Genomic DNA, 13141 nt, shown 5'->3' with positions numbered 1-13141 from the left:
ATGATTCCTTGTAAACTTCTTCCTCTTCAGTCCTTTAAAGATGGAAGCTGTGATTATTCCAGGATCCACATGTTGTTTTTCTGTCTGTTTCCACTCAAAGCTTCACAGTGAATATCAGGATGTTGTGTTTCTCTGAAGCTCACTTCACAACCAGCTCCTCTGCATTTTCAACAAGTCTGAGCTCATTCAAATCAATCCAAATTTTTGATTTCTCTTTCTTAATGGCATTTTTCCAACCTCTCCACATGCTCTTACTGTTTGACTCCTTTTTGGAAGCTGTGATTGAAGCAGGACAGGAAGGAAGCTCTCAGCAGAAGCACCTTTTCACAATAAGAGCACATTTACATGCTTTTTGCTTTTGAACTGATCCAATGACAGAAATATGAACTTCCATATTGATCAGATGTTGATGCGCAGCTCTGCAGAGGTGGCACAAGTACTGACATTCTGCACTTAAGTAGAAGTACAAATATTTGTGTTAAAATCTACTCTGGGCCTGAAAGCTGAAGGCTCTGCCTCCCATTCTACTCTTAAGTAGTGTGACAGCCGTACCTGTTGTCACCCACATTGAAGCTGATTGGGGCTGTTTCTATGGAGCTGCTGCTGGAGGACAACAAGAAGCTCCAGCTGCCCTTCTCCTTATATGGCCGGCATAAACTCCTTAGTGGGTTCTACCATCTGATTGTAAGGGGAGGGGGGCAATTTGTTTGTTAATTAAGTTTTGTTTGTTAGTTGTTTACCCCCTTCTGTTTGTCAGCAGTGGTCTGATCAGCCACTATTTAAGTTCCCCTTTTGTCTTGTTTGGGGGTTTTTTTGTGTTCGAGTTCCTACCTGAGTTGAAGTTTGTTTGCTGACTTTTGTTCTGGGCCCAGCTTATAATTTTTTGGAGATAATTTTTGTAATAAATTAAGAACTTTTTTTTGAAACCATTCAGTGGGTTCCTGGCTGGTTTGTGTAAATCCCTCACAAGTAGTAAGCGAGCAGACTAGATTATTATTATTATTATTAGTGCAATCATGTGTACATATACATTTGATCTCTTGAACTCTGAGTTACATTCACAACAATATGGCCAGATATCAAGGCCTCTGGTTAATTACTAACAAATACAAAGTGAGAGGAAATGTGTGTCAGTGTGGTCATATTCATCAGCATAAACATCAGATTGCTTCAGGTTCAGGTGAGTTTATTTGTTCCTGCAGGTACATTTGGTTTGAATTCAGCAGCTCATCCATGTGAAAATGAAAACCTTTCCAAACATCACAGACAACAGAAACAGAATCAAACACAGTGAAGGAAAAAACAAACAAACAAATCCACTGTACATAATGGAAGAGAAACACTGATTTGATAATCTGGCTGTTGAAAAACAAAAATCTATGCTTGTGGTCTTAAAAATCAAATAGCTCCAAGCCGCTCTTCATCATCTTCATCACTGTCAGTTTTACAGCATTCTTACTGACAGAGACATCAGTTTACTGGTGCAGCTTTTACAGTCCTTACGGTAGTTATGAAGCATCCAAGGAAACCCACTGACCAATTGCATGCGAGTTTGGCCATACCACGTGATACCACCAAGCTGGTTCCTGCCGGTGTCTGTCGGTAAACTTTGCAACAAACAGGGTTATTATAGTCAAAAACGAACTAAATAACGAAAACTGAAATTGAAAACAAAAAAGTGAAACAAACTGAAATATATAAAAACTATAAAAAGAAAAAAACAATAACTAAAACTGTATGGTGACGAGTTTACAAAACTAACTAAAACTAACTCAAATTATAGATAAAAATGACCTTCGTTTTCATTGTTTTATTTAAAACCCTTGTGGAGTGATATGAAATCATTTTTCGCTCTAGCAGTTTAAGCTGGAAGTGCCATAGGGCAAATGTGTGCATGTGTGCTCACCACGCTGGCCTGCAAAGTAATGACAGCAGTCTGCCAAGAAAGCGACAGAGTCCACCTGAGAAGCGTACAACAGCTACAGAAACTGCCCTGATCCTACAACGTAACCTGATGCGCGCTGCCGGAGAAATCGAACTACAGGTCGGGTCCACACAGCCCACAACGTTGTGATTAACCTGTTCAGTTCTTGTGAATTTCCGGCTACTTTTCATGCAGTTTAAGTCAGGAATAATAATCAAAGCATCAAAGGACTCTCAAATGTCAGCAATTTCCTGGAGGGACACTGCTGAAACTATCGTAATTTACCTGAGGCAATGAAGAAAGTGAAAAAACAAGAACAAATATGTTTGCAGCCAAAAAAATTGAGCACAAAGAGCGAGGACCAAAAGAAGTCCCAGCCGGCACCGCATATACAACAGCACGCGACTGCAAGGTAATTCACATACGTAATCCAGCTACACAAGCATAAATGCGGACATGAAGTCGGCCACTTGTAGGTTGTGTACAGAGGCAGCAAAGACCCTGCAAGTCTAATCAGCGAGCATCTAACCAAGCTAGCTCCAAAACAGAAGCAGCTTCAGGTGGTGAGAACATCAGGATGCAGCTGGATTTCAGCTTTGACAACTTCAAAAAGTTCAGTTTGGTTTTGTCCAGCATTCGCTGTATTCTGATGTTATACACCACGTGTACTGCACTGACGATGAAATTTGTTGTAGAGTTTGAGTTTCGGAGTTCATGTTTTTCTTTATGTTTCCCCCTGTTGATGTTCATGTGTGTCCTTAATATTATATACATTAAGCACGTAATGTTGCTATTTTGTAAATGGTTGGTTGTTGAATGAAATGGTATCTTTTGTCACGTTTTTATTACAGTCAATCTTGCACCTGTCAAAGTATGAAAAACTAAAACTAATGAAAACTAAGCATGAAACAAAAAATGAAAACTAATAAAAACCACACTGAAAAATAACTAAAACTAAACTATAATGTTAAATGCCAAACTATTATTACTAATTATATATATATATAAACTGGAGATCAAAATTATAGAACACACAATTTCCTAAATGTAAAGGTCATTGTGTAGTCCTATGTGAAATCATCCTAGCAGGAGTGAAATAGCAGTATTTTAAGCTTATTTCATAAATTGCATATATTCTAAAGCTAAGCATAAAAAACTTAAATGATATAATTGAAAAAGAACACTGATCAAAATTAGAGAACACTTTCAGATACCTGCAAGTTATCGGCGTTAATCTGGCACCTGGTGCCATTTTCCTTAATTATCTGACAAAACCCTATTTAACTGGAAGCCCAACTTTCCAGTTTTCACTGACTGCAAAAATGGTGAGCCGTTCCAAAGTGACTGAAACCCTCCGGCAGCAGGTTGTCCAGATGAAGGCCAAAGGGGTGACCCTATCAGCCATAGCAAGAGAAGTTGGTCATTCCAAGTCTGTGATTTCTAGAATAGTGCATCTTTACAACATCACAAACTCGTTCAAGTCCCCCAAGAAGGCTGGTCGCCTATGAAAGACTAATGCAAAAGAGGACAGGATAATGTGGAGAATCTCCATGGGTAATCGGTTCAACACTGCAGCTGGAATTGCTCGCCAGTTCAGCACTGAACAGGATAAGGATCTGTCTCGTCATACAGTGTCTCGATGTTTAAGAGCATTTGGACTGAAAGTCCACTCTGCAGTGACCAAACCTCTCTTTAGCAGAAAGACTCAAAACGCTAGACTCACCTTTGCTGAGGAGCATGTTGTGTGGACAGAAGAGAAGTGGTCCAGAGTTCACTTTAGTGATGAAAGCAAGTTTAATTTATTTGGGTCTGATGGGAAACATTATGTTCGTTGACAAACTGGGGAAAGACTGAATCCAAAGTGTGTAAAGAAGTCAGTGAAAGGTGGAGGAAGTGTCACGGTTTGGGGAATGTTTTCGGCAGCAGGAGTTGGACCTCTCATGCAGCTACACGGCAGAGTGAATGCAAGTGTGTATCAGAACCTTCTTCAACAACATGTGGTTCCTTCCTTGCGTTCATCACTCAATCAGCCAGCAATTTTCATGCAGGACAATGCCACCTGTCACACAGCAAAACGGGGAAAAGCAGTGCCTTGAAACTGAAAAAATTTAAGCAATGAAATGGCCAGCCCAGAGTCCTGATCTAAACACAATAGAAAACCTCTGGAAAATCCTTGGTGACAAAGTTATGGCCAAGAAACCCACAACAGTCACAGAACTGTGGAAGAAGAGTGGACCAAAATCACACCAGAGCAGTGTGAGAGACTACTGATGTCCTGTGGCCACAGATGTGCTGAATTCATTCAAAGCAAAGGCCTGTACAATTCCTACTGATGACTGACTGTTGTAACCTTCAGAAAATGTAGTTGTAATCTTACTGTGTTACAGTCATTGTTGTTCTCCAATTATGATCATCACGTTTTTTGCAACATAAAGGTTTTATGATGATATACTTTGGTTATTTTGTAAAACACCGCTCTAGTGGTACAGTGTACCACTTACACAAAATCCTTCAAATGCTGATCAATGTAGATTACATCATTTTTGAAAAAATCAAGTGTTCATACATTGTTCCCTAATTTTGATCTCCAGTGTGTATATATATATATATATATATATATATATATATATATATATATATATATACACATATATATATATATATATATATATATATATATATATACACATATATATATATATATATATATATATATATATATATATATATATATATATATATATATATATATATACACACACACATATATATATATATATATATATATATATATATATATATATATATATATATATATATATATATATATATATATATATATATATATATATATATATATCACATTAAATGATAGGACTTCCAGACCTTGGCCTCATGAAATTTTGTCTGACTGGACCCCTTTAGATTTTATTTGAATACCGCAGACCTACACCATTTAATTAATAACTTCCTGGAATTTACTTTTAAGCATTTTTCATTGTATTCATTGAGTAAAGAAATAAACCCAATAGTCAGCAGATTCATTGTGATCCAATGATGGGAATGATTTCAGGCCTGCATGATCACGCTGATGTTTGCACAGAGCAGATAAAGTAGTGAATGTTTTTGCACATTGGTAACAGTGAAACAGTTTCTTTGCAGCGTGGGATCGTTTGTGATGGGAGTATGAACTGAGATTCCTGAAGCTCTTGTCACACAGGTCACAGCTGTAGTTCCCTTCAATGTGTGTATTTTCATGTTCGTTACGATGACTTGATTGTGAGAAGCTTTTGTCACAGTGTCTGCACTTGTATGGTTTCTCTCCAGTGTGGACTCGTTTATGTGCTTTAAGGTTACCTGCAGTGGTGAAGGATGACCCACACTGGTCACAGAGGTGCTTTTTAACCCCACTGTGGAAGATTTCATGTTGTTTCAATTCACGTCTTGTGGGGAAGCTTCTCCCACATTCTTTACAATAGTTCAGTTTGTGTCCAGTGTGTCTACGCTGATGTGCTTTTAGGCTCTGCTGATGATTGAAAGTTTTCCCACAAAGGTCACAGCGAAACGCTTTCCCACCACCACAGCGATGACAGGGCTGAGAACTGGATCCATCTGTGTGGCTCTGCTTCTACACAAAGACACAAAGACAGTGTGAGTCAGAGAATTCCTTCAACATTTTTATCCTGTACGTCGCCTGGAATAAAGAGCATCTCTGCCAACGTCCAATTACATTTTACTGTTTACATTACAACACTCAGCTTACTGGGACACAATAACTACAATACTACCACCATAATACTACAATAATACTCATTTAATACTATAATAACCATAATTTCATACTAAATACCACTGTAACAGTTCAATAATACCACCATAATAGTGCAATATCACTGTCCTTCTGAACTGCTACAATACTAATGTTAAATTTATAATGATACTAAATGTAATACTACAATACTGCAAATGAAATACTCTATACCACCACCATAGTATATAGAGCACATTCATAAATGGTAAATGGACTAGTTCTTATATAGCGCTTTTCTACTCTGAGCACTCAAATCACTTATACACTGCTGAAAAAAATAAAGGGAACACTTACACAACACAATATAACTCCAAGTAAATCAAATTTCTGTGAAATCAAACTGTCCACTTAGGAAGCAACACTGATTGACAATCAATTTCACATGCTGTTGTGCAAATGTAATAGACAACAGGTGGAAATTATTGGCAATTAGCAAGACACACTCAATAAAGGAGTGGTTCTGCAGGTTCTACAGACCACTTCTTAGTACCTATGCTTTCTGGCTGATGTTTTGGTCACTTTTGAATGTTGGTGGTGCTTTCACACTCGTGGTAGCATGAAACGGACTCTACAACCCACACAAGTGGCTCAGGTAGTGCAGCTCATCCAGGATGGCACATCAATGTGAGCTGTGGCAAGAAGGCTTGCTGTGTCTGTCAGTGTAGTGTCCAGAGGCTGGAGGCGCTACCAGGAGACAGGTCAGTACACCAGGAGACATGAAGGAGGCCGTAGGAGGGCAACAACCCAATAGCAGGACCACTACCTCCGATTTGTGCAAGGAGGAACAGGAGGAGCACTGCCAGAGCCCTGCAAAATTACCTCCAGCAGGCCACAAATGTGCATGTGTCTGCACAAATGGTTAGAAACTGACTCCATGAGGATGGTATGAGGGCCCGACGTCCACAGATGGGGGTTGTGCTCTCAGCCCAACACCGTGCAGGACGCTTGGCATTTGCCAGGGAACACCAGGATTTGCAAATTCGCCACTGGTGCCCTGTGCTCTTCACAGATGAGTCTGGAGACGCCGTGGAGAGTGATCTGCTGCCTGCAACATCCTTCAGCATGACCGGTTTGGCAGTGGGTCAATAATGGTGTGGGGTGGCATTTCTTTGGAGGGCCGCACAGCCCTCCATGTGCTCGCCAGAGGTAGCATGACTGCCATTAGGTACTGAGATGAGATCCTCAGACCCATTGTGAGACCATATGCTGGTGCTCTGTGTTCCTCCTCATGCAGGACAATGCTAGACCTCATGCGGCTGGAGTGTGTCAGCAGTTCCTGCAAGATGAAGGCATTGAAGCTGTGGACTGGCCCGCCCGTTCCCCAGACCTGAATCGGAATGAGCACATCTGGGACATCATGGCTCGCTCCATCCACCAACGTCACGTTGCACCACAGACTGTCCAGGAGTTGGCAGATGCTTTAGTCCAGGTCTGGGAGGAGATCCCTCAGGAGACCATCCCCCACCTCATCAGGAGCATGCCCAGGCTTTGTACAGAGATCATACAGGCACGTGGAGGCCACACACAATACTGAGCCTCATTTTGCCTTGTTTTAAGGACATTACATCAAAGTTGGATCAGCCTGTAGTGTGTTTTTCCACTTTAATTTTGTGTGTGACTCCAAATCCAGGCCTCCATTGGTTAATAAATTTGATTTCCATTGATGATTTTTGTGTGATTTTGCTGTCAGCACATTCAACTTTGTACAGAACAAAGTATTCAATGAAATATTCTCATTGAATACTTTGTACAGAACAAAGTATTCAATGAGAATATTTCATTCATTCAGATCTAGGATGTGTTATCTGAGTGTTCCCTGTATTTTTTTGAGCAGTGTACAACATGTTTACATTTACCCATTCACACAAGCACGTTCATGATTAACTAAGTTAAGTGCTTTTATTGTCTAACATTCACACACATTCACACTCCAAGGTTTGCATTGGAGAGCAACTTGGGGTTCACCTAGAGCTGCCAGGTGTCAAACCGCCGACCTTCCAATCAGTAGGTGACCTGCTCTACCTCCTGAGCTACAGCCAAACAGTTTGTCATACACAACGACATACTGTGGGACTCACTATAAGTGAGCAGTGACTGATTTTGGACACAGCTGTGTCTGTTCATTTTTCATACGGCTCATTTCATACAGACTTTCTCCTGCAGCCTTCAAACAAGTCACACTTTGACTCTGTGAGCTGGAGAACGGTGGAACAAAGAGAGGACATGAGAGGAAGATGAGATTCTTTCTAAGGTAAAGACTGCTCAGCCAGTGTCCTTTAATAAACTACTAATTTAAAGCTTACAGGTAACGTTATCATTCATTTTAGAGTTTTAGTCAGATATTGGATCTGTACATGATGTTTCATCTTCTAGAAAGTTTTCTGAAAGCAAATGAAATGATAATTCCATGTTATTCAAAGTTTTTACTGGACAGTAAGTGCAGGCTAAACTGGGTAGTTTGCAGTGTTGTGGTTCAGTTTACAGTGATGAACTCTGTTGGACTGCTGCAGGGCAGCCTTTGGTAACTTCGGTCACTGCTAGGTTAGGTCCTGGTAGCAGCAGAGACATTATGAGAGAGAGACATGGAGCTCAGACTGAGAAATAGCAATCTATGGCCCAAAATGTCACTCTCCTATAAGGTTTGTCTGTAATAAATATTATTAGTCAAGAGCTTTGCTGGTTTGCAGGCCCTTTCTTCTACCAGATGGAGCTGCAGCCCTTACATCGTCAAAGAAAAATGCCATAACATAACCTGAAGCACACCTCCCAAGAAACACCCTTCCGTCCCTGCATTTCTGACTACTTCCCCCAAGTTTGTACAAAAAAAGCAAAAAAATTAGTGTGCCCAAAGGTGTCTGCGCCTTAAAAACTGACCAGATCAAAGTGTAGGACCCAGGAGGGAAAAAACTGGCAGCATTTCATGTTTCTGTTTGCCGATACCAAATGGAAAACCAAAAGGTAAAGGGTAAGGTGGAGGTCTTGGCTCCACTGCTCAGGATGCTGCTCCAGATAAGAGGAAGAAAATGGATGGATGGATATTTGTATTGTACTGTTGTGATGTATGTCATGAAATGTAGAGCAATGAGCATTGTTGCTAATATGCGGAACAATGAGCCACATGTTTAATTCACATTTTATTTGTTTTTCCAATGTTATTCTGTCACATTCAATGATGTGTGAACATAGTCTGCAGTAACGCATTTCCATATATTTATATCAACTGATTTTATGTTTTTATTCTCCGTTGTTTAAAGTATAACATGCAGTGTTCATAATGCACAATGTTCGAAGCCACACAGTTAAGCAGCATTTGAAGAGCGATTCATTATAGAAGAATGCAATTAATTGTTTCAATGCCTTTGTTTAGACAGCTTGTGATACTGTCCATTAAACATCCATCAAATTTAATTTGATATCTGAGTGTTTCTAAGTTTTAGACAAGTCGGTTACTCTAATTTTTTTTTCCTTGTTTAATCGACTAAGAAATTAGTCGCCAGGAACATCTCTATCTTTTATGTCCTGTTGATCTTTGAAATGAAAGTTAATTTAGATAATGCTTTAAAATAACTAAGTGCTCCAGTGTGTTTCAATATGACTGCAAAATAACAGGACTCGCTTCTAGAAGGAGTCATCAGTTTGAATTCAAGCTTATCTTCTTTAGGGACACTCGAGGAGACGTAATGGCAAATGTAACATGGACCTAGATATGGTAGGAAGTAGCTAAACCACTCAGAAGGCTCCACTCACACATAGCAACAAGAAACCAGGTGAGTCAAAAACAATGTAAATGGTTTTAAAAACCCACTTCCAGCTCTGCTGTAGAAACATTAATGTAAACGAGCCAAATATACGACAAAAAGTGGGATCACAAGCAGACAGCAGAACAGGCAGCCTGTTAAGGACCAAATGTGCCAAATATTTAAATTCTTGTCAGAGTATGATTAGATGTTTTTAATGTAGGTCAGCAGTCTGATTCCTGGCTACTCCAAGCTGCATGCCAGTGTATCCTTGGGGAAGATACTTAACCCCAAGTTGCTCTCCGACGCAACCGTTGAAGTGTGAATGTTAGATAATAAAAAGCACTTAGTTTAGATAATCATGGAGGTGCTTTTATGAATGGGGTAAATGTAAACATGTTGTATAAGCGCTTTGAGTACTCAGAGTAGAAAAACGCTATGTAAGAACGAGTTCATTTACCATTTATATTTCTTTTATGACAAAACATTCTTATTCCATACACACCTGACTGAAGAAAGAGCCACTGTACACCAACATAAAGGCCCATTTATGCAAAAATAATAATACCTGATATACCAGAAAAGTGCAGAGTCTTAAAAAGCAACCATTTAATTTCTTATGGACAGGGAAGCAAAAATCAGTTAGTAAAGCAATTAGTAAAAGAGGCGCAGCCATTAGCATTCCCCTGGGTGACCCGGTCCTCTGATACAGCACAATGACTGAAGAGTAGCACTGCAAAAAAAGTATTTTTGTCTTTATGATGCTAACTGAAATTTAAAAAATTTAGACTGAAATTAAAATGTGATGACTTGCACAGTGCTGCCTTTACATGCTGTAGAACTGCGAACATGCTAACACAATTTAATGAGCAGAGTTGTTCAAAACAGACAGGATAAAATTACACGATCAAAATAAAAATACATACCTCACAGTAACTGCACTTGTAGAGTCTCTTTCTGCTGTGGATCTGTTGGTGTTTTTTCAAGTAATCTGGAGTTTTACAAGTCTTATCACACAGGTTGCATTGATAAGGTCTCTCCTCAGTGTGGGTAAACATGTGGGATTGTAAATCTGAATCTGTTGCACACTTCTTGCCACACTGATTACAGCAGTACACATCCTGTTCAGTGTGAATTCGTAGATGTCTATTTCTGCTTTCTATACGGGTGAAAGTTTTTCCACAATAGTCACAGCTGTATGCCTTAATCCCAGAGTGGGTAACTTGATGAAGCTGTAAGCTTCTACTAAGAGTAAAAGCTCTACCACACTGATCACAGCTGTACGGTTTCTCTCCACTGTGGATGAGTTGGTGTGCTTTTAAGTTTCCAGCCCGAGTAAAAGCCTTTCCACAGAACTCACAGGTGAACAGTCTCTCTCCAGTGTGGACGACGTGATGCCTTTTTAATGAACCATTACTAGCAAAATGGGTCCCACACAGATCACAGATGTATTTCTTTCCTCCCTTCCCTCTGTGAGGTTTGTCAGCCTCCTGAGAGCGCTGACTTCTCGCGCCATGTTGGTCCTGCAGTGACAGAGATACAAACAGAGGCAATTCAATTCAATTTTATTTGTATAGAACCCTCAGGGGTGGGAAGTAACAAAATACAAATACTTTGTCACTGTACTTAAGTACATTTTTCAGGTATCTGTACGTTACTTGAGTATTTTTTGAACCTACCTATCCCAGTGTATCTCTTTCTGTTCTTCTGCTAAAGGTAGCGCCGGGAAGACGGCTGCATGACCTCGGACACCTGTCTCCCCATGTTTGTGTTTGTGTTTGTTGTATTCTTGGATGGGTGCTCTGTTAACTGCAATTTCCAATGTGTGAACCTGTTCACCCACATGGCAATAAAACCTTCATTCATTCATTCATGTATTTATTGTTCTGAATACTTTTTACTTTTTCTCCCTACATTTTTACACAATTATCTGTACCTTCTACTTCTAACATTTTCAAAACAGACTCGTTACTTTAGGTTTATCACATCTGAGAAAAGTTTGCATTTCCGTCAAAATGATCTGAGCCTAAATGGAGGAATAATAACATAAAAGAGACAATGGTACTGGTGTATCCTTCATTACCGGGGCTTATCACGTACAAAGGGATTAAATACACAAAACCATATAATTAATGCCTTGTTTATAGCGCTATAATCAGGGGTTACAGTGGGCCGGACTGAGTCCGTAAGTTGTGCTTGTGGGACATAAACAGCTTAGCTAGCGCTACTGAAGAGGAGCGAGCATAAGGGGAGTAACATGTGGTAGGTAAATGTAACGTTTCTAAATGCCCAACAAATATCAGCAAATACACAAAAGTGTGTGCAGTTTGTCACACAGTGTGTCTGCTAGCTAAAAGAAGAGCTGCTGTATTGCAGAGAGAGAGCAAAGAGAGAGAAGTTCACTCAGAGATTGAGAAAGATGTGAGAAAGAGGACAGGAGACGAAGGAGAGAGGTTAGATTTAAAGGAAAGGACTACAAAACAGACTGAAGTATGCTGACTGTGCTATTCAAAAATTCTATGAAAATACTGCAGTTTAGTGTGTAATAAACAGGTTAGCTTGTTGTACTGTATTTACAGTAAAGCTCTGTGTTCATGGTCAGAGTTACAGGTTACATCAGTGTAGTAGCAGTGAGTTTGAATAAAAGCGGCTGATGCTGAGATTCATTCATTGAAATATATATATATATATATATATATATATATATGGACTTTGATTTTGAGAATTGTTTCGCACATTTTTCATCATCCACAACAAGACACTCGCTTCTATCTGTGCTATTGTAGGCAAAGAAACTCCATATGGGACTCTGCTGCTTTCTTGGCAGACCCCTGCCATGACTTTTCAGACCAGCACGGTGAGCAAACACATGCAGACCCACAGTTGCCCGATGGCGCTCCCAGCTTAAACTCGGAGTGCAGAAAAGATGATTTAATATCAATCCACAAGGCTTTTAAATAAAATGGAAAAGAAGAAAGTGACAGTCATTTTATCTATAATTTCAGTTAGTTACTTACCATTTTTTCCTTTTAGTTATAGTTTTTATGTATTTTAGTTAATGAAAATGTTCTCAATTTCATTTTTAGTTATTCTGTTTGTTTTTCATAACTATAATGACCCTGAAGTCACACAGTTTCAATAATAGTGTAACTCTGATATTTTTCTCACCTGTTGTGTTGAACTCATTGTTTCCTCTGTAGAGGCTGAAAATGTTCCTCTGCTGCTCCGTCAGACTCTCCTCCTCCTGATAATCTGCTGCAGGAGAACAGATCTGTATTAGAAGCTACCACACTGCACTGTTTGGGGGAATGAGCCCTTTAAGGCTGGATTTGGATTGATACACTTTTGTGGGATACGGCCGGTTCTGGCCAGCTATGTTAGGGTGGGCATCTAGAAACAGTAGGTGGGAAACTTGTTTGAAACAAAGACAGAAGGTCTGAACAGCCGACTAGTAACCCACAGGTTTGTGGTTGGAGTCCCTGTTCATGTGCCGACATCTCTGAGACGACTGTTTGTATTTGATCCCTGACAAAAAGAATCAGAGCAAACAAAAACCTGAGCAAAGCAACATTTAGAAGATTCATTTGTTCCAGCAGCTACAGGATGGTTTCTACAGGCTGAAGAACATCAGTCAGTGCAGGAATCAACATCTGCACAGTGATTTTCTAT

The 13141-nt window shown here is 39.7% G+C and overlaps 1 protein-coding gene across 1 annotated transcript; it reads right to left on the bottom strand.

The window, feature by feature from the left end:
• Positions 1-4807: 4807 nt before the first annotated feature.
• Positions 4808-12696, bottom strand: LOC115775785 (zinc finger protein 347-like). Its single transcript, XM_030723319.1, has 3 exons — positions 12641-12696; positions 10399-10995; positions 4808-5552 (listed from the first exon to the last, which is right to left on the bottom strand). Exons 1-3 carry the CDS (start codon positions 12656-12658, stop codon positions 4929-4931), a joined length of 1239 nt encoding a protein of 412 aa, XP_030579179.1. The 5' UTR covers positions 12659-12696; the 3' UTR covers positions 4808-4928.
• Between the last annotated feature and the right edge of the window lie 445 nt (positions 12697-13141).

The sequence above is a fragment of the Archocentrus centrarchus genome, unplaced genomic scaffold, assembly GCF_007364275.1.
Source record: "Archocentrus centrarchus isolate MPI-CPG fArcCen1 unplaced genomic scaffold, fArcCen1 scaffold_24_ctg1, whole genome shotgun sequence".
NCBI lineage: Eukaryota > Metazoa > Chordata > Actinopteri > Cichliformes > Cichlidae > Archocentrus > Archocentrus centrarchus.
The sequence above is the reverse complement of the archived record's forward strand: the minus strand, read 5'-3'. Positions and strand labels throughout refer to the sequence as shown.

What these genes read in the sequence shown, in the direction of transcription:
- LOC115775785 (XM_030723319.1), bottom strand. An exon ending in ACAAGTGCAGTTACTGTGAG is followed by an intron (nt 5,553 to 10,398) that starts GTATGTATTTTT and finishes GTCTTTGTGTAG; the next exon opens with AAGCAGAGCCACACAGATGG.